This window comes from Fukomys damarensis, unplaced genomic scaffold (genome assembly GCF_012274545.1).
Source record: "Fukomys damarensis isolate Sample0158 unplaced genomic scaffold, DMR_v1.0_HiC HiC_scaffold_38, whole genome shotgun sequence".
Lineage (NCBI taxonomy): Eukaryota > Metazoa > Chordata > Mammalia > Rodentia > Bathyergidae > Fukomys > Fukomys damarensis.
This window is the reverse complement of record NW_022900950.1, coordinates 69,020,751-69,046,849: the sequence shown is the minus strand read 5'-3', so window position 1 is coordinate 69,046,849 and position 26,099 is coordinate 69,020,751. Positions and strand designations below refer to the sequence as shown.

General features: G+C 37.3%; 1 protein-coding gene across 4 annotated transcripts in view; it reads left to right on the top strand.

Annotated features, from left to right (window-relative positions):
- Positions 1-26,099, top strand: part of Inpp4b (inositol polyphosphate-4-phosphatase type II B) — a 943,087-nt gene that overhangs the window by 883,882 nt on the left and 33,106 nt on the right. For all 4 annotated transcript variants that reach the window (XM_010639876.2, XM_019209903.2, XM_010639877.2 and 1 more), the window contains 2 exons: positions 2,681-2,793; positions 6,248-6,402. In XM_010639876.2, coding sequence (XP_010638178.1) covers positions 2,681-2,793; positions 6,248-6,402 — 268 coding nt within the window. The remainder of the gene's footprint in view (positions 1-2,680; positions 2,794-6,247; positions 6,403-26,099) is intronic.

Here is a 26,099-nt window from a genome sequence, read left to right as displayed (position 1 = left end):
GGGGCAGAGGATACAGGGTAGGAAAAAACCATTACATCTTGGCTACCTGAAGGCAAGAGAGAGAGAGAGAGAGGAGATGTCAGATTCCCACTGTCCTCTTTGAAGCCTGTAGTTTAGGTCTCTGGTGTCCCCACAAAGTCTTTGCTATGACTTTTCCCTGGCTTCTAAAGCTTGCAAAAGCCACAGTGCATTGCCTTTGCCGCTCACCCTTGCAGACCCCGCTATTCTGGAATTTACACCTCTCCCTGGAACCTGACATCTTCACTTATGTCATAGCTGTAAAACAGTTTCCTGCACTGAACTGTGGCTTAAATATGTGCCCACCTTACTACTCTGAAGAAACTATTTTGAAGGTCTTTATGTCATTCAGATATATATCTGATATATATATATATATCAGAGATTGAACTTGGGACCTACACTTGTGAGGCAGGTGGCAGAACCACTGAGCTAAATCCCCAGCACAAGGATTGTATTATTTTAAAATCACATCCATTTTAAATGATATTAAAAGACAATTCAGAATTACATCAAATCCTAAAACCTAACAGTGACCTAATTCAACGTCGTCCTCTGTCTGTGTACACTTGTAGAAAGAGGTCACACGGGAATAGGTGAGCACACACGCAGGTGCACACATGCCACTCATGCTTGTACAATGTAGCATGAATAAATTAATTCAGTAATCTGACCAATTTCCCCTTTCAACAATGTCAAGGACTCTTTCTACGCCAATGATATGCTTGTACATAATTTTAATGGCTCCTTACAATTCTAATTTATGGGTTACTCTAGGTTTGTTTTGGTTACCATCTATCAACATTAAAAGCACTGATTGTGGACCTGACTCCTTTATTCCTCACCTGCCATGAATATAAATTTTAAAACACTATTATTGTCCTTACCTTCTTTGATTAGCTGCAGAATTCTGGGCAGGCTGTATAATTCTCTTAAAAGCCTCTGTTCTTTGTCTTTGGACTGTGTCCTATTAAAATTCCTATGTATCAGAGTCTCCTGCCTTGGAGATGTGATGATTGTGAATCAGATTTTCTATTTCTTGTGAGAAGCATCTGTTACATAGTAAAGATGTGACCTTAGAAAGCTATACTTTTTAGGAACTAATATAATAGAATCATGCATAAATTGTACATGAATATTTTGAATCTCACCACCCTAACACAGGCAATATATTTCAGTTGTACCCAACTTTCCTCTCTTCTGTCTTTGTGAAATCCAAGATGATAGGTTGCTTTCAATGAACACTTCCACTTTGCCAACCACGTCTATGAAAGATATGCACTGCTAGTACAGTTCATTGAGATATTTCCTCTATTCTCCATGGCTGACATAAAAACTATTCAAATATGTGAGCTAATGAATTGTGGTGCACATTCAGAAAGTACAAAGTCTCCTTGCTATTAAGACAAGTTTCTGTTTTTTGAGGTGTGACTTGAATCAAGATTGTATAGCATATTCCTTCAATGTAACTGGATATGGTCATGCTTCTCATGTGTCTTGTCCTTTGTTTTTAATTTAGGTCAAATCTGAGAATTTCACTCAGAAATTCTCCTACTTCAGTTTGTGAATTCAAAAGTATCTTTTTGTACTATAAAGTACTAACCCAAATGCTTCTCAAAAGCCTTTCTTTTTACATCACTGTGTTTCTAATCTTGAAGCCCACCTTGCCAAGTTTTAGGGGCATGTGTGTCATAAATGCACAGAGCCTAAGTTTTGAGTTATAAAATGTTTGCCATTTATTATGCATTGCTGAGTTATTCATATGTAGGGATCTGAACAACCTAGTTCTTACCTGATTATATCATTAGCTGTTGCCTCTGGTGGTTCCTTTCTTTCTGTCATATCTGTGTTGCTTTATAGCAGTGGTTCTCAACCAGGATAGACTTTTTATATCAAAGAATACTTGAAAATGTGCAGATATAGATATAGATATTGTAACAGTGGAAAGGATGCCCCCTCCCCTAAATTTTAGAGCACAGGGATGCTGCTCAACACCCTATAACAGACACTCTCCTGCCTCCCCAACAAAATACTATCTGATTTTTTTTTTTTTTTGGTACCAGAGATTGAACTCCAGACCTTGTGCTTATGAGGCAGGTGGTGGTACCACTGAGCTAAGTCTCTGGCCCACTATCTGATTTAAAGTCAATAATGCCAGGGTTGAGGAAACTTGCTGCATGGAAACTGACTTTGTGTGCTGAAATTGAACTTTCCGATTTCTCTTGCCCCAGAGATCTTCTATTTAATATGTTCTTTTGACTTAAACTAGCCTCTCAGTGGAAAAAACAAAAAAAAAACAAAAAATGGTTATGCCCCATGACATCTCTGTCTTATGCTGAGGTAAAAGTAAGACAACAGCCATCATCTTCACTAAAACTGTTTTTTTTTGTTGTTGTTTGTAAAAAATATTTTATGACATTGATATTTGACATTGCCATAGAAGAAGAAATAGAGCATAGGATATAGAACAAGGAATGGGGCAAACCACTGCCTATTTCCGAGTAAAGAATGAAACTGGAAGGACAGATACTATCCTGAGTTACTCTCTACTCCAAATGGGTTGTTTGGAAAGTTGCATTTGCAAATATATTGAAGAAAACTCCACGGGTCATGTAATGCTAACACTGTTCATTTTTTTTCTCCTTCCTACCCTCACCTTCAGACATTTCACATTTTCAAGAGCAGAATGATTTAAAAGGATTACTAGAAAGTCTTCACCAAAACATCCAAGCCAAAAAAAGAAAGAACGTAGAAATCATGTGGCTGGCGGCAACGGTGAGCACTCACGTCAAGTCTCGTTTTCTGTCACAGCGTGCACCATCAGCCTCTGTGCTTTGGCTCCTTGATGTGACCCCTGTTACTCGGGGGATGAGGCATTGTCCTTCTCGTTGGTAGTCCTAGCAGTTGGAGAGGGCATACTGAAGAGGAAGAGATATTCCACAAGAAAGAATCTACTGTTACCAACCTGGATACTTTTGTGAGGTGGAGGTTAAGGTGAAAGGTCTGTGATTCTCTTGGCACTGCAGGTTGCCATGTCAGGTTCCTGTATCAACAAGGATTCTGATTTGCAGCTCTAGAGACATATGGTTTCCACGGAATGTGGTTTTCAGAACTCTGGCTCACAGCTTTGGTAAGGCTCCTGAACATATTGTTCAGTTAATGAGCTTGTAAGTGTTTTTTTTTTTGGTACCAGGGATCAAACTCGGGTCCTTGCACTTGCGAGGCAGGCCACCGAACCGCTGAGCTAAATCCCTGGCCCTGTAAGTGTATTTTTTAAAATTTAGACATTGGCATAGAATTTATTACTGATGGATTGATCTCAGGGTAATGAGCTGTATTTTGTATGGTTTTCTTTCACTTAATGGAACCCTTAGGGTGGAAGATGTGTCTGTTTTCCCACTGTGGATTTCTGTAGAGAGGGAGAGAATCATGCTTGTACTTTTTAAGCTCTTTTCTGGCAACTGTGAGGCATAACTCATGAAATTTATGAATTTTATTAAAACTTCAGACCCAAAGATGTTTATTTAGGAAAGCATCCTTTCATTGGGGAAGGCACACCAGAGAGATCTATGATACATACCATATGTGTGGTTTCTGCAGTATTACTCTTACAATTTGGACTTCAAATAATGGAAGCTTCTAGCATAGTCTTATTTTGTTTTCTATCAGTAGCATCTAAAACAGGCTTTTTTCTTGACTGCCAGTGGCTCAATTATAATCCAATATTACTTATTCTTCTCTGGGAAGAAGTAAAAAATATTTTATCATGAGATTATTTTTAAATAAATTTAGCATGAGCAAGGCAAACAAAAGCTGCGTTAGTTTCCTTCCATGCCTTCTTGGAGTCCCAGGTAAGATGATGGAAGGTTACACTATGGAGTGCTGTGTTCAGGCAGTTCATTTATGCTGCTTGTAAGGTTCTTCCCCAATGTGACTATTTTTTTGTGTCTTCAAAGATTACAATGGTTAGGGCTGGAGATTTAGCTCAGCGGTTCAGTGGCCTGCCTTGCAAGCGCAAGGACCCGAGTTCAATCCCCGGTACCAAAAAACGAACAAAAAAACCCACAAAGATTACAATGGTTAGTAATTCTCAGGTGGTTCATGTTATTTTTATTGTTTAACTAATGACATAATAGCATTAAGGTTGTTTGATTATTTACCAAGGTCTCCTAACAACTTGGAGACGTATAAGTGTGTAATTATGTACATATCATAAAGTTATGTACATAATTAAGGACTCACACAAGCTAAAGCTAATGCGTATTTTCTGTTAGATTTATTTTTCCATTTGGCTGAACATAAAATTTCCCATAAGTCCTCTGTATTTCTAAAATATTTTTTGAAATAGGTATACTAATCATATGTGACTCCTACACAACTTTAAATTGAATAAGATGATCAATTATTATCAGTTATCTATTTCTATAGGCTGATATCTCAGTTTTAAGATCCCATTTGTAAACAAAGGAACTAAATAATACTCTCAAAATGAAGAAATATAAATTTCTTTTGACATTTTCAACAAGTTTTCTGTCTCTTTTCCTCTTTTCTTTAAATCTTATTTAGTGAAATTTTGCTGGTGTTAGTATTTTGCATTCAAATTGAAACATATAAAGCTATTTGGTTTTATCTTAATTTAATTTAAATGATACAAATGAGAACATAAAGAACCCAGAATCAAGTATGCTAAATCAAGCTTATAAAGTTGTAGAGTTGTAGAAATATGGGACTCAAGACCCCCACTTGTCTGTTCTGATAAAATCACTCCCATCTTCACTTTTCTTTAAATTTGGAGCACTAAATATCCTAAGTAGGAAAGGTACATAGAATGATAAGAATACATTTTAAAGCATATGAATTCTTTTTAAAAATCATATCTCAAAAAGCAGACTTTAAGGTCTATTTCACTGTGGATGCTGTCAAGCTTCTTTTAAGTATGTGAATTACTGTTTATTTGAAGAGATTAGGATTTTCTGAATGAAAAAAGATTATACAGTGAAATACTACCCTCATATTTCTGTAGTCATTTTCATTGGAATTAGAAAGTAGTGAAAGTCTAAAGTAATAGGGCCATATAAATCCCAGGGTAAGTATTATAATCACAATTAAAATATGGTAAAAACCCTTGATGAGAACTATATCATCTGAAAGCAGGCAACTTTTAAAGCCTCCTTGATGGTTGATAATAAAGTAAGCTTTATTGTGTCACATTTAATTTACTTTAAGTGCACATTGTTTAGCATTGTGGATGTTGCAGTGGTTAGTAGTAACTCCTATTAGAATCCTATTCTGGATAGAAGGGAAAGGAATGGAATGATTTACCTGCTAAACATGAGGCAGTAAGTCAAGAGACTATTTCCTTCTCTGACTTAAAATTTAATTTGGTTTAAAAGAGTCGTCTCTGACTTAAATTGGAAAAACAAAAAAAGGGAATTGTATAGGAGGAAACTGAACACAACAGAATTTAAAGACTTGGTTTTTGAACATAGCTACACCATACTTGTACTCTGATTCTGCTCTGTTGTACGCAAGTTACTTAAACTGTCTGAACCTCAGTTCCGTCATTTTGTAAAATAGAATTAATTATACCTTCCTATAGGGTTTATGTAAAGTTCATTACAAGAGTAAATCTACATAAAATTCCACAGTGCTGTGCCTGGCACAGGATAGATGTACAAAGAATGGTGGCCATTTATAGTACTCTCATATTGCCAAATAGTTTTCTCATCTTGTACCATGTCCGTGCTTAAAATATTATAACATGAAACCAAGTATACCACAGGTTTCTTAAAAGTAAAATGTCACGATGTAAGCTAGTCAAGATTCAAACGAAGTGTCCAATCCAGAAAATAAAGGGCTTTGCCTTTTCTTCATGAAGTTGTTGCTCATACAAGTAAGCTGTGATTGTCACCATCACTACAGTGATCTACTACAAGATCTTCTTGCTCTGGAGTACATTGCTTCTTCTGCTGGCTGTTTCCATGTCTTATGAATTTAACAATCCCACACCTCATGTACAAAGTGCTAAATAAATGAGGTCTGTCTGGCTTTTGGAATGAAATGGTAAACTTTGTTATGTTTTATAGTGCAGCTAGAACCAGCTGACTTTCAGGAGTGAATTTAAACCCGGAGTTGTAGTTGGCCTGCTTTCACTGAAAGTATTTAGAGGAAGCTGGTGCACGAGTAATTCGCACGTCAACAATAAATGGTTTTCCTATGTGCCTCACAGATTTGTCGCAAACTAAATGGTATTCGTTTCACCTGCTGTAAAAGTGCCAAAGACAGGACGTCCATGTCAGTGACACTGGAGCAGTGCTCGATCTTGAGGGATGAGCACCAGCTGCACAAGGACTTCTTCATCCGAGCGCTGGACTGTATGAGAAGGTATCCCACTACTTTAAGGTCTCTTTTATGTCAAGGTCATTTTGAGATTTTTGTTTTCGTTTTTTTAAAATCTTACTGGATGACTAAATATTTAGTACTTTCACTGAATTTCCATTGTTTATAGCTCATGGCATGAAACATAAAATAACTTTTAGCATTTCCCCTACTCATTTTAGATAATAAAAGGGAACGTGGCCATGCATGCACTTAATAATGTACATGGCAGGCATATTTCATTAGCTTACTCATTAGCTTACTAGCTAATGTTAAAAGGCTCTGAGCGTTTCATATATAACACTTGGTGCACATATTTTCTTGACATATAAGTGGTTATGAGACTGTGCAAAACAAAACTAAGTCAATACCCAAACAAAGCCTTTCCAAACTGTAGCTAATGTCCTCTTCCTATGACCTGCATAGTCTCTAACTGGGTAGCCTCCTTCCTAATATTATTTTCTCATTACTCATTGTAAAGACAGAATGACACTGATACTTTAAAAAGGAGAATTAATATCGTTACAGCCGACATTTAAGATTTAAGATGCTGTGCCCCAAGTCATGTGTCTTGATTCATTTCCACGGTAATTAAATCTCAAGATGACACTGTAATGGAAAGGGAAAAGTGCCTTCTTCACAGCGTCTATCAGCAAGGACACATGTTCATTTAAAAGTTAAGGGAATTGTCTCTTTGCTGCAAAGAGTAGCTCAGAAGCATACCAGGAAGTGCGAGGCAGGCGGGTTCCGGAGAGGACGGTGCTGTGTGCATTTCTAGGGGCTGTTGCTCATCCAGCATGGTGCTAGCTCCCCCTTTTCTTTCCACAGCTGCAGGCTTTCAGCAGCTTACCTGAGCTTGTTCTGTGCCTGCACATTTCTCCACTAATGAGCAGTGTCTGAAGTCCTCTATTTTACACCATTTCATGTCTCTTGGCATTTTCATTGTGCGGTGGAGTTCTGTCATCATTTTTTGAAAAGGGAATGAGGTTGCTTTAGAGGGCTGACATGAACATCTAAGCCATATTAGGCACATTTGGTTGGTAGAGAAAAATTCTTTCAAAAATAATCTCTCAGCACTAACAGGAAAAAGTCTCAGTCTAAGTGCAGAATCTTCTAAAGTGCAGAAAAAGAATACAAATAGGAACAAAGGTAGTGGGGAGGATAGTAAGAGCATACGCTACTGTAGGCCAGGGTGATCAAGGAACTAAAGTAATTTAACTCACAAATTGCCTGGAGGGTGAGATTATTTCCTGTTTATTTAAGCTGCAGAAGCACCCCTTAAGTTAGAAGGTAGTCCCCCAAACAAATAAATATAAAATGTGTCTGTCGGGCACATGTTAAGCCACAAAATCGAGAGTTTGGCGTTGGATGAGGTCATTCAGAATCAACATTGTGCTTGCAATACGTTTGCTCACAACATATCTTGGAACCGTTAAAAGTAAGATGTTGGAAATTTCATCTAAAACACTAATGCCCTCTACTTTTATATATCCACTACTCTGCTAATACTATTTTCTGCTTTTTTCTATAAATTTCAAATTTGTCAAATTTATCCTTCCTTTTTGTATATACAAAGTTTACCAGGAGAGTGTGCAGGTTTGTCTCTGTGTATGTGTGAAAATATTTCAAGAAAATGAGAATATTTTTTGTAAAATAATGGTCTTCATGTCCCTCTGCCTGATAATAGAAACGTATAGATTCATAGACCAGGACAGCATAGCAAAGTAGGTAAGAATGGGGAATTTGCACCCAGGTGAGCTCAGCTTGTCATGCTGTCTGCCACTTACCAGCCATGAGGAAGTTAAGCGCTTGTTGCAGCTTAGTGCCTTAGGCAAGTTAGTCACCTTGGTGCCTCAGTTTCCTCACCTATCAAGAAATCATGACAATAGTAGTCACTTCCTAGGAGTATCTTTGGGATTACCTGAATGTATGCATTTATAATGATCAGAACAATCGTTAATACTAAGTTAATACTTGATGAGTAAAACAATGCCAGATTTCATAAAATTAGCATTCTGTTTTTCCCAGATGCAACAAAATCCAGGTGATTGTGACCTTTGTATTTTATGTTTGTGACTATATTGTGACATAGGTTTGATTTCAATAGCATAATTTAAAGGGTTCTTGCCACTCTTGTAAATAATTTCAAACGCAATGTTTTACCAATTGAAGAAATGACCACTTTAGATAGAACTTTTAAAATCTGCATGTGTTTACGAATGCTAGGCCATTTATGGGAAGTTGGCATTCATTAAAGTAAACCTGGACTGGTTTCCTACAAACATTTTTAATCTTAGTGTGTATTATTGAATGCCCTACAAATAATTGTGGAATCTGAGCTCGAGGAGTCACCTTAAAAATTTCATCTTATACATAATGAAACCGAGCCCTAGAGTGTTTTGGCAGAGACTACATGTTAGCATCTGCACGGAGACATGCTCTTCCAGTTATGAGTTAATGTTATTTAATACTAAACGGAATGAATTAGTATCGCTCGAAAATATTTGGTAACATATTTAACTATTTCAAATCCATTAGTTAAAATAGAAGTCATGTTTGTTAAAAAGCATGTGCTTGTAGAAATTCAACACTGTTTGCAAAATCAGAGTGGTCTTCTGAAAGCCTGAGGGTTCAAGAGTGAAGCCTCTAGAGTTCCACTCTAGGAGTGGAGCACACACTCTTGTCAGCCTTCTCAGTCATTATCACCACTGGACCTAGACATCGCAGTGTCTCATAGGGGTTACAGAGATTCAGAAAAGTCCACAGAGGAACACTTACTTCTCCGTTAGGAACTACATTTTAACTTTCTCATTTTTAAAAAACTGTGTTTTTAATCATGTCCTGCATGTACAATTTTGTTTACCCTTTTATGTTCAAGCCTGGTTTCCAAGCGCCACCCTTATGTCTGGGGATGGGACACTTACTGTTCTCAAGCGACTACCACTATGGTTTCCAGCCTCTGCTGACGTCTGTGGATGAGTCTGGAATCTGCTGAGGTTCAGGTTCTGCCGTGCTCAGGTTCAGGAGTATTCATGCCTGTCCTGCCTTCTACTGTATTTCCACCAAGTCCTTTCAGGTCACCCATGCCACCCAACGATGTGTGGTTTAGTGGCTCGCAGCTTTCCATGATTTCCCTGTTGAATTGCATGTTTCCCCTCGCTCTGGAGAACAGGCAAGTTGAAACTGTCCCCCAGGCTAGATGCGGAATTGGCTGGCTGCTTTATTTGTCACGCAGGCCGCTAAGGCTTCTGACAGTGCTCAGGAGTGGCCTTTTCCACTTTCCATTCCAAATCAGGTCAGGTCCCCAGGGCGGGGAAGCTGTTGCTTTCCAGTGTGAGCCCCGCCCTGAGGGAGATGGACTGAGTAGAGCTGAGAGCCAGCAGTGCCAGGAGAAATCCCACAAGCGCTGCCTGCTCAGGCCCCTCTTGAAGCAGTGTCTCATGAATAAAACTTCCTACGTTGTTGCTCTGGGATAAAGTCAGAGTTGAGAATCACTTGACTGAAGTCAGGCACATTTAAACCAGTTTTAATTTAAATTAGTAACAGGTATTAATAGCTCTAAAATACTAGAAGTCTGATGAAGCTTTCCTTTGTTTGAGTCTTAACGCATGGGCCAGAGTTTTCCTTGATTATCTGCAGCAGAAGTTTACAAATTGTGCATAAATAATTATCAAGTTTCTGGGGTTTAGTCATTTTCTTTAAAAAGACAGAATAGAGAATCAGCATCCATTTTCAATTAGAAAATCTCTTTGGAATGCTAAGAGGCATGTTTTCCCAACACTTGTGGAAAACACTTTTAGTAGGTGTCTCCATACTTTTATTAATTATCAGATTATAATAATTGACCTTTAAAGAAATAAAACAATTACTATGACAGGATTTCTTTCAAATGTTATATTTATCCAAACATAATTTTGTTGGGAAATGTCATTGGCACAGAAAAGTAATTTTAAAAGATGCATTGCAAATGCAGTTTATTTCTTTGAACAGGAGCTCTGACATTGTGTATGCTTACCATGTAGCAATGCAACCCCATGTTGCCTAGTTGTCTTTTACCTGCTGCTACATTACTCTTTCTAACTTTTTTTTTAGGTGCCAGGGATCGAAATCAGGACCTTGAACTTGTGAGGCAGGTGGTGGAACCACTGAGCTAAATCCCTGGTCCTACATTACTCTATCAATCTGTCATTTGATGATGGGTCTATAAAATTAGGACACTTTCTATGTCATCACAGTAAGATGGCTCAGGGTTAGTTTCAATGTCAAACTTATTAGGACCTTTAACAGAAAGGGCTCTCATTATTTTAATGTAAATATTTGCTTCAAAAGAGGGCCAGTGACTCAACAGCCTATTGGATTGTAGCTTGTGGAGTGGCACGTGTGCAGCATTTGCATCTGAATTTATATGTGAGAGGAGCATAATTTATGAAATGTTTTGCTTTATAAACAGTAACCTTTAATCAAATGTCAACAGTATTGTACTTGTGATGACTTAGCCCCTTTTGGGGTTCACTTTTTCAGTGATTTGGTCCATTTGTTGTTAAAATACGAAAATCCCGTCTTTTCTTTCTTCATTAGTCTTGTTTTCTTAGCATATTTTTCTTTTCTTTAGCTGATGGTACTAGTTTCAGAAGAGTTGCTATTTTTTTTCACATTATCTTCTTCAAATATTAAAGAGTTTGCAGCTGTATATTGACTTTTTAAAAGGACACACTGGACATAATCAGGGACAGTTTTGCAATTGTTGCTGCTACCTCTTCCCTTGAGAATTTCAGTAGAGTGCTGCCACATTACTCCAGACTGTATCTCTCATTAATAACAGCAATAATTCCAGGTGGATTCACATTCATCCTAGTTAACAATTACTGAAAACTGGTCCTATTTAGAATGTTTTTGTATCACCTGAAATTAGGCCAAAAAAAAAAAAAACTGTGAAGAACACACTTACCTGAAAAATCATGTTGGAACAAGTATCTTTTAACAAGATGTCTGCACAAGAACCAATGATAGATATTTTATTTTACTGGAGACACCAAAGAATGACCTGTGAAGAGCTTTTAACTTCTTGGAAAAATGCATATTTTACTTTTAAGGAATTCCCTTCCTGTATTTGTATGTGGCGAGATGCATTATCATATTATTCTGTTAGAAGAAAGACAGTTGTTTTGAGGTTTGCTTCTTCTCTCTATTTGTTTCATATAGATGGCATTTGTTTTCTATTCCTAGTGACTTGAGATGTGTGGGCATGGACCTCACCATCAGCAGCAGGCACCAGCTTTCTATGCACTAACTCAGGGAAACTAATCAGTTCCTGAAACTACTAAGGATCTAGACATATACGTGCATGGGATAGCTCTTTAATATAAATGTATTTAAAGAATTTAAATCATATATATGAGTCTAATTGAAAAAATAAATTAACTTCTGCTACACACACAGATTTTTAATTTCAAGAATCTTAAGTCCTTTTTCTAATACTAATTTTTTATGCACCTTTAAAGAGGTTAATTAATCCCCAGGCCTCAGTTTCTCCTCTGCAAAGTGAAGATAGTACACACCAGCTTTCCAGCAGATGTTGCATTAAATGAGATCATTTATTTAACCACCTATTTATTTATTATTCATTTGTTTATCTCACCACCCAGTGGGTGTTACTGGCTCTGAATGATCAACATTACCATGGTCCCCCATGAATGTGTGTGTGTGTGTGTGTGTCACATTTCTTTTTTCATTCCCGTCTCCTTTATTCTCTTCTTTTCCTTCCTCTCTTGGTCCCTTTCCATTTTGCAAAAGATGCATCTCCCTATTTCTTATTATCTTTTATTTGGCTCTTTAAATTATATTTTGGGTTTCTCATATAAGGAAAATTACGTGATATTTAAGCTTGTGAATCTAATTTATTTCACCTAACATTATAATCTCAAGATACATTCATTTTCTTACAGATGAGTCAAGTTTATCTTTCTTTATGGCAAAGTATTGTTTCATCATGTGTATATAGCACATGTTCTTTTCCATTTGTCCATTGATGGATGCATTGTCCTCTTCTAGGATGTAGCTGTTTTGAATTGTGCTGGTTTAAGCATCGGTATGCATGTATCAGTATAATATGATGACTTTAACTCTTTCAGAAAGATACATAGTTTTTTAAGAGTATTAACCTCTTTGACAACTACACCGTTCTTGGCAGAACCATTAAACATTCCTTTTTTCTGGCCAAACTGCAGGGTTTCCAAGTTTTTTCACTGTGCTCCGTTTTGCTCCTCTTTCTCATTTGTAAATATTCCTAAAAGCAGCTGGTTTCACCCCTGCTGCTTCCTGAACACTGTACTGCCTTTAGATTTCCTTTGATAAATATGCCAGTCTATCGTCTTTAAGCAGAGTCTCAGGGAATGGAGAAAATGTAGCCATAATCTTTTGCATGATGGATCATGGTGACCTCTAGTCAGTTTTCAACAGAGTCCTTATTTCCATCTGAAACCTTGTATGCACAGCCTTTACTGTCCACATTCCTATCAGCCTTCTGGTCTTCTGTGCCAACAACAGAATCACCGATTAAGCTCTGCTTACAGCAGTCTGAGTTTTAGCATCTTCTCCAAACTCTTTAAAATTCTTTTCATAAAAAGGCCTCTAAATTGCATTGTCAGTTACAGTCACAGCAGTGAGCCCTCTTCTTGGCAGCAGTTTTCTGTGTTACGGGAGTTAGCTTTGGTCACTGTGACAGAGTACCTTGAGGTAATTCACTTAAGAGAAATGGTTTCTTTTGGGTCATGGTTTTAGAAGTTGGAGTCCATCAGTACTTGGACCAGTGCTTTGCACCTGTGGCAGCACAGAACATCATGGTAAGAGAGCATGGCAGAATAAGCCTGTCCATCTTAAGGTGCTCAGGGAGCAAAAGAGACAAGAGAGGGCTAGGGTTCCAACATCTCTTTGATGGGAATGTCCCAAGGCCCTTACTTCCTTCCAATAAGCCCCATTGCCTAAAGGTTCTACTGACTCTCAGTAACACCATGATCTAAATTTTCACATATAGGCCTTTGGAGAGACTCCAGATTCAAGCCATGGCACGTGCTAAAAAAGGGGAGAAATAAATTTTGAGAATAATAGTAGCAGCTAGCAACCAAAGATCGGTTACCGTGCATGAAGAATGACACTAAACATTAACATGTGTGAAGAATGACACTAAACACTAACATAGAGAGCCTTTTTGTTAATCCCCACAAGGATAATTTGAGTTGGATGAGGCTATGCGTTTAGCTGAAGCAAATTACTACAGTGTTTCAGAAGACAAGAGGAATTATGGTGGCCTGGGGGTGGGGATTCCTGGCTGAGGTAGGATTTGAAATGTTTTCATAATGACGGTGATTTAGGTAAGTAGCAAGGAGTTAGGAATTTCTGGTTTAGGACTAGTTTAGTGGTTAACACTAAAAATAGTGCTTATTCATTCTTCACATTTTTCAATTATTTTTGCTTACATAAATGATATAACGATTGTCACATTCAAAGACATTCTCTTCAGATTGTATGTCTGGATTTTCTATATTTTTATATAAGATCTACCTTTCTCCTTTTTATAGCTTTGTGCTATATCCTAGTGTAAGCAGATTGCAATCTGTCTATCCTTGCATTGATTTTTAGGTTTTATCTAATATTTTACTATTAATTCTGATATTTTAGTATTAAGTTTTCTTTGGTATTTAGTATTTAACTATTCACATTACTACTAATCAGTAATGTAATGGCTATTCTCATGTGTATATCCATAATACGCATGAGAGTTCTTCTAATATATAAGCTCGTTAATAGGTGGTGAGATATTTACATTTTCAGTTTTAGGAGCTCTTACAAGATTCAGCATTCTCATCAAAATGCCCGACTCTATTTCTAGGCCGCCAGCCGTGCTCATGCGTACCATCTCTCCATATGCCTCCGTCCTTATACTGTAGGAGTTTTGGCCAATCTGATGAGTGAGAAATAACATTTTTATTTAGTTTATATTTTCCCAGGAATATAATTGGGAGTGAACACCTATTTAAATATTGATTTCCCATCACAGTACATACTTCCCGTGTCTCGACTTTGACGTTTCATATGTGAGAATGTTTTCATTTAATTGCAGATTAGGAAAGGATTCTAGCATTTTATGAAAGGTATTGGGCGCGACAGCCTCAAATTCTTCTTTGATTTGTTTTCTGCTGAGTGAAGGCACAGTGGAACAGGACGAAAGTGTCCCTTGAGTTTGGAGAGAGAAACGCACGATGTTTTGACGGGAACCTGTGACAGGAATGAGAATTTTAGCAGGGAAGGAGCAGAAATCTGCTTCAGACAAGGGAGAGAAACTCAGCTGAAACACAGAACATCAGTTGATTAGGAAGATGATTGATTTCTTTGAACTATGAACTAGTCATAGAAAGGGCTTGTTCTCAGTAAAGTATCCAGAGATGCAGGCAGCCAGGGCCTGAGTAATATGTGGAGCAGAGTAGGTAAGCCAAAACCAAGAAAGACTGCTTATGTCCCTGGAAGACTAAATCAGGAGAATCAAGGAAGTAATTCCCAAATCTCATTCATTTAAACTCTTGTTTTCTTTGTTTGTTTGGTACCGGGGATCGGATTTGAGACTTTATGCTTGGGAGGCAGGAGGCGAAACCACTGAGCTAAATCCCCGGCCCTCATTTAAACTCTTAATAATGTTTTCCGCAAGCACCACCTGGACAATTATTTATTTTAGTCCTGTCCTAGGAAGCAATATCAATGAATTTATGCATTCAGTGTGCCTGTTGTGTTTGTCCTCAAAAACATAAAAATAAAGTCAAGTGCATTAAATCAATGCACTGTGAGTGTTCTACCTAAAAATTCTTCCTTTCCAGCGGAATGCAATTCTGATGAGCACTGCCTGTCATACCAGGATACCAGCCCTCCTTCTGATTTGAATTTGGGCTACACTGCTCCAGTCATTAGTCCACAGGCCAATGTCTAATGAAAGCTTGTCAGAGAGCCAAGTTTGTATGGAAAAGCAGCCAGAATATGGCAAACTTTTCTCCTGATTGAAAGATCACAGATATCAGAGAAGTCCAGCTTCCCCATATAATACATTTATGCTCAAAAGATAATGGCCTAAAGCCCTGTGGGCAAGATGCATTATACACAGTTACGCCCCATTCGCTTCCACGGAGTAAGCACTGCAGAATTCAAATGAGTGTGAACAATGTCATTTTCAGATCAAGAATGTAATTCATAGAGTGTATCATATGCAAATATGGTAGTTTATTAGTCCTAACAAATCACATGTTCTGTTTCCGAAGAATCGCAGCATTGTTTAGGGGATGGCTGTGCTGATTCCTCAGAGGCTACTAATTAAATAAGGTGAGCAGAGAGCAAGGCACCTCTGCCTGCAACTTAAAGTGAAGCAGCACAGTGGTTCAGAGAAAGTGACTGGTGCTAGAGTGCCTAGTTTTTCCATATCTGAGCATTGGAAATGAAATTCTAAAAGCCCTCAGATTAGTTATCCATAAAAACAACCCGTGTATACGTATATGTGAATATAAATTGATATCGAGAGATAGAGATAGAAATAGAAATGTGAATATAAATTGGTAACTGGGTCTGAGCGCACATGTGCCACAGTTGAAGTGATTATACCACATCCTCATGTTGGTATCAGGGATCCTCGTGAGGGTGTTGTGGCGACTCAAAGAAATAAGGGTCACTTGAAGCAACTAACCCAGCATTGTTGCGTCGTAAGGATCAGTAGCATTAAATGGTGGTAGGCCTGCCTGTTAGTGCTGTTGTGTGGTGGTAATTGTTTTTGTTCTCATTGCTACTCTGTTATGTTGGCTTTCCACAGTAGCATTTTTGCTAGACTGTGTATGGACGTGTTATCCTCAAACTCTACTGAGGAGAGTGAAAGACAGTCCTTGCAGTTATGTTTGCTGTCTGTTGTGTTGGCCCTCAGTGAGTGGTCCCTGGACAGGCAGCATTGGCATCCCGCATCGCTCAGGAAGTTGCTAGAAATGCACACTCTGAGGCCTTTCCCTGAGAGCTGAGGTGCAGAGTCCCTAAGAGTGGTGATACCAGCAGTGTTTGAAAGAGGTCTCCAGGTGAGTCCAGTGCCCTCTTAAATTTGATCACCACTCTTCTAGTGTAAGGGTATTGCCACATTTTGATGTCTTCTTAAGATACACTTGGCATATATTGACTAGTCCATAAGGTGTAATGCACAATTGATTAGCTTTTAATACATTCACAGAGTTGTGCAACCATCACCCAATAATGTTAGTACCTGTTCATCACCCCAAAAGGAGACCTCCTATCCATTAGCAGTCTCTCCAGGGCCATCTCCCCACCCTTTGCCCGTTTGGGATGTGTCATGTAAGTAGAGAGAGACAATGTGCACTCTCTTCTGAATGGCTTCTTTTTGCAGCATAATGTCCTCGAGGTTCATCCATATGATCACACATGCTTTATTACCATTATTATTTCTGAAGTCACCTCCACTTCTACTTCGGGCATTGACTTTGGGCTTCTTTCTGATTCTCCACAGCTCGGTGCCACCCGTGAGGGGCTGTCTGTGACTGTATGTGAGCATGTATACTCTTTATAGTTTCCATTCTGTAGGAACCACTGAAAAGCTCAAAGCCAATTTTGTGATCCATCTACTGCAAATATATAATTTGCTTTAAAAATATATATGTATAGTGGCCTGATTCCTAGTTCTTTTTTATATTACCCTTGCATTTACTGTTTATTTCCCATTCTTCATTTTGACATCTTACTACCTTGAATTTTTTGCAATGAGAGAATGTGAATAATTAAATAATAGCAAAATCATAAAATGAATTTGCTATGTTCTAGATTCAAGAATATTTCTAGATCTACCATAAGCACTTTTCAGTGTAAGTTGAGTGATACTACCATACTGTTTTCAAACTGCAAAATTCTAGTCACTTACTCCTAAATTTATGTATTTTTCAAGATGATATGTGTCTTCCCAACTATTTGAGAAAATAATACCATTATATTTTGTGTGCTCCACAGTTTGCAAATCACCTTCATTGCTCTTTTGCTCTTGAAAATAGAAATATAATAGGTATCATCTTTTGTTCAGTTTCTGTTCCATAATTTAATTTTGCAATATGATGGGATTTTTTTATAACACAGAATTTTATTTGATTTTGTGGTAAAGATTTTTTCTCTTGGAGAGACCAAAAGAGAGAGAGAGAGAGAGAGAGAGAGAGAGAGAGAGAGAGAGAGAGAGAGAGAGAGGCCTATTAGAGCTGTCAGGAAATACTATTTTTGCCAGATAAAGGGAAAAATGCCTTATTCGTAAGAATGAACTGATTTTACAGCAGCTGCTCTGGAAATAGATGTGCTTATGAAAAACTTCTAGCATTTCTGGTCACTATTTAAAAATTCTTTCCAGTAAGACCATAAAAATCTCATGCCTTGCATACAGCAGGGAGCACTTTGTTAAACATTGCATGATCATAAAGTCAAGTGGTCACCAGGGCAGCTGTGCAGAGCTGTCCTGTGATCAGCTGAACCAAATCTGTGATCCACAAACTACAAAAATCTCAAATTCCAACTGTACTTGGTGAGTTTGTGCTTCTCTCTAGTCAACTACAAGCATACAATTTTATTATGTGTATTTGTAAGCTGAGAATTGCTCATAAGTTTGTGATTCCTGAACAGAGAACAGAACTAATTTTCTTTGATGAAGTTGACAATGAATAGATGTGGTGTGTTGAGAAGGAGATGATGCACATAACTTTCCCTTAAAATTTTGTGGTGAGGATTTAGTCTTGAAAGCTTCATTCATGTTGAACATAGACATTGCACCTGATTATAAACTGGTCCTAAATTGCAGCACTCTGGGAGCAAACAAGTTTACTTTCAGGAAGTTATACAGTTTTATGTTCAGATAGTCAGTTATAACCTCCCCGATGCAATACTTAAAGTTCTTCCATCAATTAAAATTTTGCATTGCAGAGGTTATGGGTGTGGACCCTAATGAAAAGTGGAAACCCTGTGTTCCATTTCTATTTATAGCAGGGGAAAAGAAAGTCATAGTACCTTGCAGCCTGATTATAAAGTTTTATGATAAATGGGAGTGTGTTTATTTGGCTATCATTGCTTACATCCATTGAATAATAAAAGAAGTACATACTAATAACCTTTGTTCAGGTACTATAATGAAAGGAAATGAAAGACACTCCATTTTCTAAAAGGCATAGAATTTTGAGATGTTGACGTATTATTCTTAGTGAAAATGAATTTATGTGAGCCTGTGTATTCTTTTGTACTTGAAGCTCAGTTTGAAAGTTAGTAGTTGCCATTTGAATATCCTTGTCTCCAGTTAAATATTTAAATGACATTAACACCCTTTGGCCAATATGTTGTTGAACTCTGATGATTTCCTTCTGACCATTGATAAGGAATAGGAGTGAAATTTTGAATTAACAAAAATTAAAATTAAAAACAAAATGAAAAGAATCTTAGAATGATCTGGACCTATGTGTATGTGGTTAGTAGAAAAGAAATAGCAGGTTTCTAAGTTATTTGGGATCTGATTATATGAAAACATGCATTAACTATCACTAGGGACTGGGACCCAGGGTCTAGGGCATGTGATATGGGTCTTCCAGACAGTCAAGTGTTTCTCTCCCCACAAAAAACAAGCTTCCTGCTTAATCAGATTATCTGGACTAAACATTTTCCCCAGTAGCTGAAAAGGAATATTGCTACAATGAAAGTCATCTGTATGCCCTATAGATATTGATTTCTCATTTGTGGAAAATGCTGGCAATCTCATATTCATGCAAAAAATACTGAAGCTGTGTTTGTACTCAGATCTAAAGGGTTTTTGGCTAAACTGTCATCATCATCATCTTCCACATCGTCATCCTATTATCTTGTGGCCTCATGTCACCACCCCATTGGTACCAAGTTACCTAATGTCAAGATGCAGTGTCTCAATCTAAGGCAATATATATATATATATATGCTTTTTTTTTTAAGAATTTAAACAAGTACAATTTTCCATTTCTGTCAGGATATGTTCTGGGGTCTATAAATATTCTCTTTTCCTGTTGAATCCATTTTAGAGAGGAAAGTACATTGTTCCAACATTTCACAATATTTTTCATTGAGAAATGTATTCATCTAATAAAGTAATTCTTTTTCAATCTAGATAGTATTGTTGTTAATCTTCAAGGGGACGCATCACCAGTCCTCAGGAATTTTCAGGGGAAGATTCTGTGCTCTGAGTGTGAGAGACAGGCTCAGTGATTCCCCCAGATGGGAAGTGGGTAAGAGGATAGGGTCCTCTTAGCATGAGTGAGAATTTACACAGAATTCCTAGAGCAAGGTCAGGTCTGTATGTTTGAGGAAATAGTCCAAAGCCACTTTAGAAAATCATTTACTTTTGACAAAATGAATTTGACAGCCTTTCAAGACCTATGTTCAAAGTAAGTAACTGAGATTGAAAAGTGAATTGGAATGAATTGTTTTTTTTTTTTTTAAATATTTCTCTTTGATTTGCTTGGAAACCAAAGTTGCAGATATTATGCAGGAAACTTATTTATTTTTTGTATTGAATTATATTATTTTACATGTACCACTATATGTACCACAAATATAATTAAAATGAAATATAAAAATTATTCAAATTCTCCTGTTGCTTAGACATGACTTGATCTTGTTTATAAATTACACTTAAATTCAAATAGCTTAATCATTATGACTTCTGAGAAATATGCTTATTTTATGCTACTCTGCTAATCACTAAATTCCATACTAATTTTAGAACTTCTAATATTTATATCTTACTAAGGTGAAATAAATTGAGGAAAGACGAAAAACTATAAAATGACACAGCACTTTCTCTGGGCAAGCAAGCCAACTGATCACTTTGCTCTATATTTTCATGGGTTGGTGAATATTTTTTATCTCAAAATATAGTGTTTACTTGGATCTTGATTGTTGTCCTCCTGAAAGTCATTCTCAAACTCCTTCCTTTGTATGCACCTGTAGTCTTTCATGATAATGATATTTTGAGATTGCCACACTTGGGGAGAGACCTTAGAGATTACTTAGAGACTCTGCCAGCCAAGGCAGGAATTCTTTGTACAGTATCTTTGACAGGTTGTCAGCTAACCTTTACTTGCACACGTCCAATAGCGGCGAGTTGTTACTTTGCATATCCTCCCATAGTTGGACAGATATATGTTGAATAATATGTATCTTCGTGTTAAGCTGAAATCTGTCACCTCACAACTTCCAGTCATCGATCCACTCTCTACCTGGATCAGCACAAAGTCACTCTTTCCTCCTTTTGGTCAGCTTGTGAAATATCGGAAGATGATTTCTGGTCTTTGCTTCATGTTTTAAACCCCTTTAAGATATAAAAGTAGGTACAATCCCTTACGATTTATAATCCTACCTTCTGCCAATGTGCTTTATAAAAATCCCTTTAGAAATAATTCCTGAGTGATAAATGAATATGAAGACAAAGGTCTTCCCTCCTTCCTTTTTCTTTTTTCCCCTCCCTCCCTTTTTCCTTCCCTCACTCCCTTCCTCCCTTCCTTCCTTCCTTCTTTCCTTCCTTCCAATTATGCAGTGCCTACTATGTACCAGGAACCTTTTATGACATTGCAAATATTATTCCCCTGCACCTTATTTTAACTCTATGGATAAAGTCGTATAAATGAGTAAAGAACCATAGAAGAATTAAATAACTTCTTCAAGATCTTGCAACTAAGAAGTACTACTACAATCAGGTCATCTTACTTCAGATTCCTGCCTCTAAGCTCCTAGGCTGATAAACTGATATTTATCTCTTTATTTCTAGGTTCATACATTCCATGGTCTTTTTAAAGAAACTTTGTCTCACTGTGTAATAAATGGAAAGACATGGTCTTTTGTCATGTATACTGCTCTCTAGAAGGTTTCTATCAAGCTCTACTGAAACACTTAAATCTTACTGTGAAACGTAAACACATTTTTGCAATGTATCTATTCTCAGTATTCCTTTTTAATCTTTATAGTACATATTTATTGTGCAGAATAGTGGATTTTATTTGGGCATATTCATGCATGCATATAACATCCTTTGACAATATCCACCCTAATTATCCTGCTTCACTCCCCCTTTACTTCCTCTCTTTAAATGAGTGCATTCTTAAATTTTATTCCCTAGCACTCACATAAGTACAGTGCAGTCGCCTCAGGGACATTAGGTACTTGCTGTGCATTGAGAAATGGGTTGCTGTAACACACTTCTAACCAGTGATATCTATATATCATTTAGAGCTCTGGAACCCAAGCTTTATATGAATGAGCAAACACAGAAGGTTAATATTTCAAAGGGAAACCCTGTGGGGGCAGTTCCTTTGGGCGTGATGAAATAACTACACTGAATGATCATGGAAGCACCAAACCAAAAAGAAGTGATGTGTTCCTGCCACGTAGTCTTCTAGAACCAATTGGTGGTTGATGCTTCGCCTAACCAGACTGCAAAGCTGTAACCGTTTGAAAGTTGAGGAAATGAATAATTTGGAATTTACCCCAAGTCTCCATCAGTTCCCCACTGGAGAAAGAGCAGAAGGGAAGAGACCATCAGTAAAGAGCTGTCATTGCCCAGCACTACTTTGGTCATAAAGATACACCCAAAAGTGCGAAAGTGAGCAAGCGAGCTCGCATAACAGGGCCCTAGCATAGTGTGTTTTATGCCATAGATGGGGTGAGGCCTGTGTCCCTCAGGGGTCTAACTACCACCAAGGAAGACAAATTTACATCATTGTATCATGATGACCTTCTTCCAGCTCTGTTCCCTTTGGCAGCCTACACAGATTGATATTAGTTGACTTGGCTGACTATGAATTACTTCAGTAAAACTATTTCACTCCACCATGAAGTAGATGTTTCTGAACATTTTCTTATATCAAAGAAGTAAACATTTGTGGAGAGTGTGTGGTACTGTGGATTGAGCCTCGAGCCTTCATTATGAACTACATTATCAGCCCATCTGAATTTTGAGACAGGTCCTCACTAAGTTGCTAAGTTACCCAGGCTGGCTTGAACTTGTGATCTAGCTGCCTCAGCCTCCCAGAGTGCTGTGATTGCAGCCATGTGCCTTCAAATTCAGCTATTATAAGTCAAGAATAATGGTTCATTTTGCATTCACCTCTTAACAAAACTCACATCTGTTGAGAGATCACAAAATAAAGACAAGTTATGATAGATTATGTATTCTGTGATATTATTTCTGAACTGGTTTTGGAAAGACAAAGAAGCAATTAAACCAGTTAGAGGGATGGTAAAAGTACAGAGCCCCATCGGGGACAACAAATACATGGTAACCTTTAGATTTTATTATCACTGGGTAGGTAAATTAACACATCCTACCTACAGGAAGTGTGATGCTTGATTTTAAAAGCTATTACTTATTCTAGAAATTTCAGCATAATTTTTGCTGGAGGCCAAAGATTGGATCATAACACTAATATTAAAGTGGAGTCCTTTATCATATTATAACCTCAGTGAAAGTAGTAATATTAAGAAAACCTAGAAAAGTGACTCAGACATAATTCTGTTTTAGGAACTTCTATCTCTCACTATACACTGGTTTCTAGGTTATCTAATCTGTCTAAACTTTCTCCTTTGTATCCTACTGTTTCGTATTATCATAGCTTCAACCTTGTTGACCTCCTGCCAATACTTGTAAACAGTAATTCTGCTCAAGCTAAACTAACCCCCAACACACCCTGTAGTCTTAGAATGGGGGAACTCTGTGTCAAAGTCGGAAGTCTTGAAAGAGATGATTGTAAGTTGATTTTGTTCAAGAATTGTTCTGAATAGTTTAAATATTGGATTAAATTTTTCTGTGATATTAAAAATATAACTTGTACAAAATGGAATTTCAGTTTTACTCTGTTGCTTTCTTGCCTCCAAGTGTCTCATTTGTGATTGTTAGTGAAAGGAGCGTATGGACTCTGCTGTACTTTGAACATGGTACTGAACTGGAGAGTACTGAGCCTCTTGTGCAACTGTGTGCTTTGGAAAGAGAGAGCAAATTTTACCTAAAATAGTTTCTGCAGTGATGCTCTGGGGGAAAAAAAACATCATATTAGAAATAATATTCTGGTGATATTGTTTAATATAAAGCTATTTGTTAAAATAAGGGATTGTTTCTATTTGAATGAGACCAAAAAATTAATATTATTCCTCATTTGCAAGCTTTTTTGGTGGTAGGATGTTGAAAATATCAACTCAGCCTACAGTAGCTACCACTGCACATGGAGCTGATGAGCTCCTAGTATTTACTAAGACGTAAGCAGTTTTAATCAAATGAGTATATTTATTGAGTACCTAGCATATGTGTAGCCCAAATACGAGACACTGTCCGCATAGGGATTATAGTCTGGGAGGACCTTGCCTCGTGTAGCATTTTTATATACTTTTCTTTAGTATATGGCGTATCAGGTGTATAAAATATGTTCCTTATCCTAAAGTAGCTCTAGCATAGGAGGCAAGATGGACGCAGTGAAGGAAATGCAAGAGAGCATGTGGTAGGAGACATCTAGTTGTAGCCAAAAAAAGCACCAAGCTCCAGAAAGGGGTAACGTTGTCTGACGGTCTCTTCACTTGGAGCATTTGAGTTGAGTTCTGAGGGAATATGGATATATAAATAAATATATTGTATAATTTTAGATTATGCATTATATTATATAATTATGTATCATTTTAAAATATTTAAATTTTATGAGATTTAAATTTTATATGATTTTATATTACATATTATATATTAATGTGTTACATAATTGCATATTTTTTTTTTATTGAGTTTATTGGTACATTTAGGGATACAGTACAGTTACATTCATTGTTGGGATCATGTACCTTTACATGGCAAGTCTTGATTCTCATTTTTTTCCCCTTACCTCTGCCCTCCCTTCACCCCCTCCTCCCCTCCCCATCTACAAACACTTTATTTTCATCTTTTCATTCTCTCACATTTTTTTCTTTTCCCTTTTTGTTCTTCCCCTACGTATCACACCTTCCCTACACCTTTAGCTCCTTTCCTCCCATTTCTAAATGTCAGTAATCTTATTAGAATCTTATGCATTGTTGCAGAATATTCACACCAGGGAAACTATTTGGTATTTACACATGTGGGACTTATTTATTTCACTTAGGAGTATATCTTCAATATGTATCCATTTTCCTATGAATGAATCTATTCTCTCGCTCTTTATGGCTGAGTAATATTCCATTTTATAGAAAAACCACAACTTCTTTATCCAGTTTCCAACGGATGGGCAAATAGGTTGTTTCCAAGATTTAGCTATTACAAACTGTGCCGCTATAAACATGGGTGCACATACTTCTCTGTGATATGATTCTTTTAGTTCTCTTGGAAAGATACCCAACAGAGGGATGGCTGGGTCAAATGGAACCTCCAGTCCAAGCTCTTTGAGGTATCTCCATATTGATTTCCATAGTGGTTGCACTAGTCTGCACTCCCACCAACAATGGAGGAGGGTTCCTTTCTCCCCACAACCCCGCCAACATTTGTTATTGTGTGATTTCTTGATAGCAGCCATTCTTTGTGGGGTGAGGTGGAATCTCAGTGTTGTTTTCATCTGCATCTCTCGAATGACCAGTGATGTGGAACATTTTTTCATATATTTTCTTGCTGCTTTCACTTCTTTGTATGAGAAATGTCTGTTCATTTCGGATGCCCATTTTTGGATCGGGTCTTTATATTTGGGGGGACTGATTGTTTTGAGTTCTTTATATATCCTTGATAATAGTCCTTTGTCTGAGGTACAGCTGGTAAAAATTTTTTCCCACATTGTAGATTGTCTCTTAGTTCTGCTAATGGTTTCTTTTGAAGTACAGAAGCTTTTTAGTAAGATGAGATCCCAGTTGTTGATTCTTTCTGCTAGTTCCCGTGCTACTGAGGATTTGTTCATAAAGTCTTTTCCTATACCAATGTCTTCCAGAGTTCTGCCTAACTTACTTTCCAGCAAGTTTAATGTTTCTGTTTTAATATTTAGATCTTTAATCCATTTGGATTTTAATTTAGTGCATGGCGAAAGATAAGGGTCTAATTTTAATCTGTGACAGGTTGATATCCAGTTTTTCCAACACCATTTATTAAAGAGGCTATCTTTCCTCCACTGAGGATGGTGAGCTCCTTTGTCGAAGATGAGGTAGCTGAGTACATCTGCATTTGTTTTTGTGTCTTCCAGTCTGTTCCATTGATCCTCAGGCCTATTTCTTTGCCAGTACCATGCTGATTTTATCACAGTGGCTTTGTAGTATAGTTTCAAATTGGGAATTGTTACACCTGGTGCCATGTGACTGTTGCCTATAATGGCTTTTGCTATTCTAGGTCTCTTGTGGTTCCAAATGAATTTTTGGATTCTTTTTTCTAGTTCTGTGAAATATAGTGTTGGAATTTCAATTGGCATTGCATTGAATGTATATAGCAGTTTCGGTAGTATGGCCATTTTCACTATGTTGATTCTTCCTACCCAGGAGCAGGGGATATCTTTCCATTTTTTTATATCCTCTTCGATTTCTTTTTTCAGAGTGCTGTAGTTTTCAGTGTAGAGATCTTTTGTTTCTTTTGTTAGATTGATTCCTAGATACTTCATTTTTTTGGATGCTATTGTAAAAGGAATTTTTTCCCTTATTTCTCT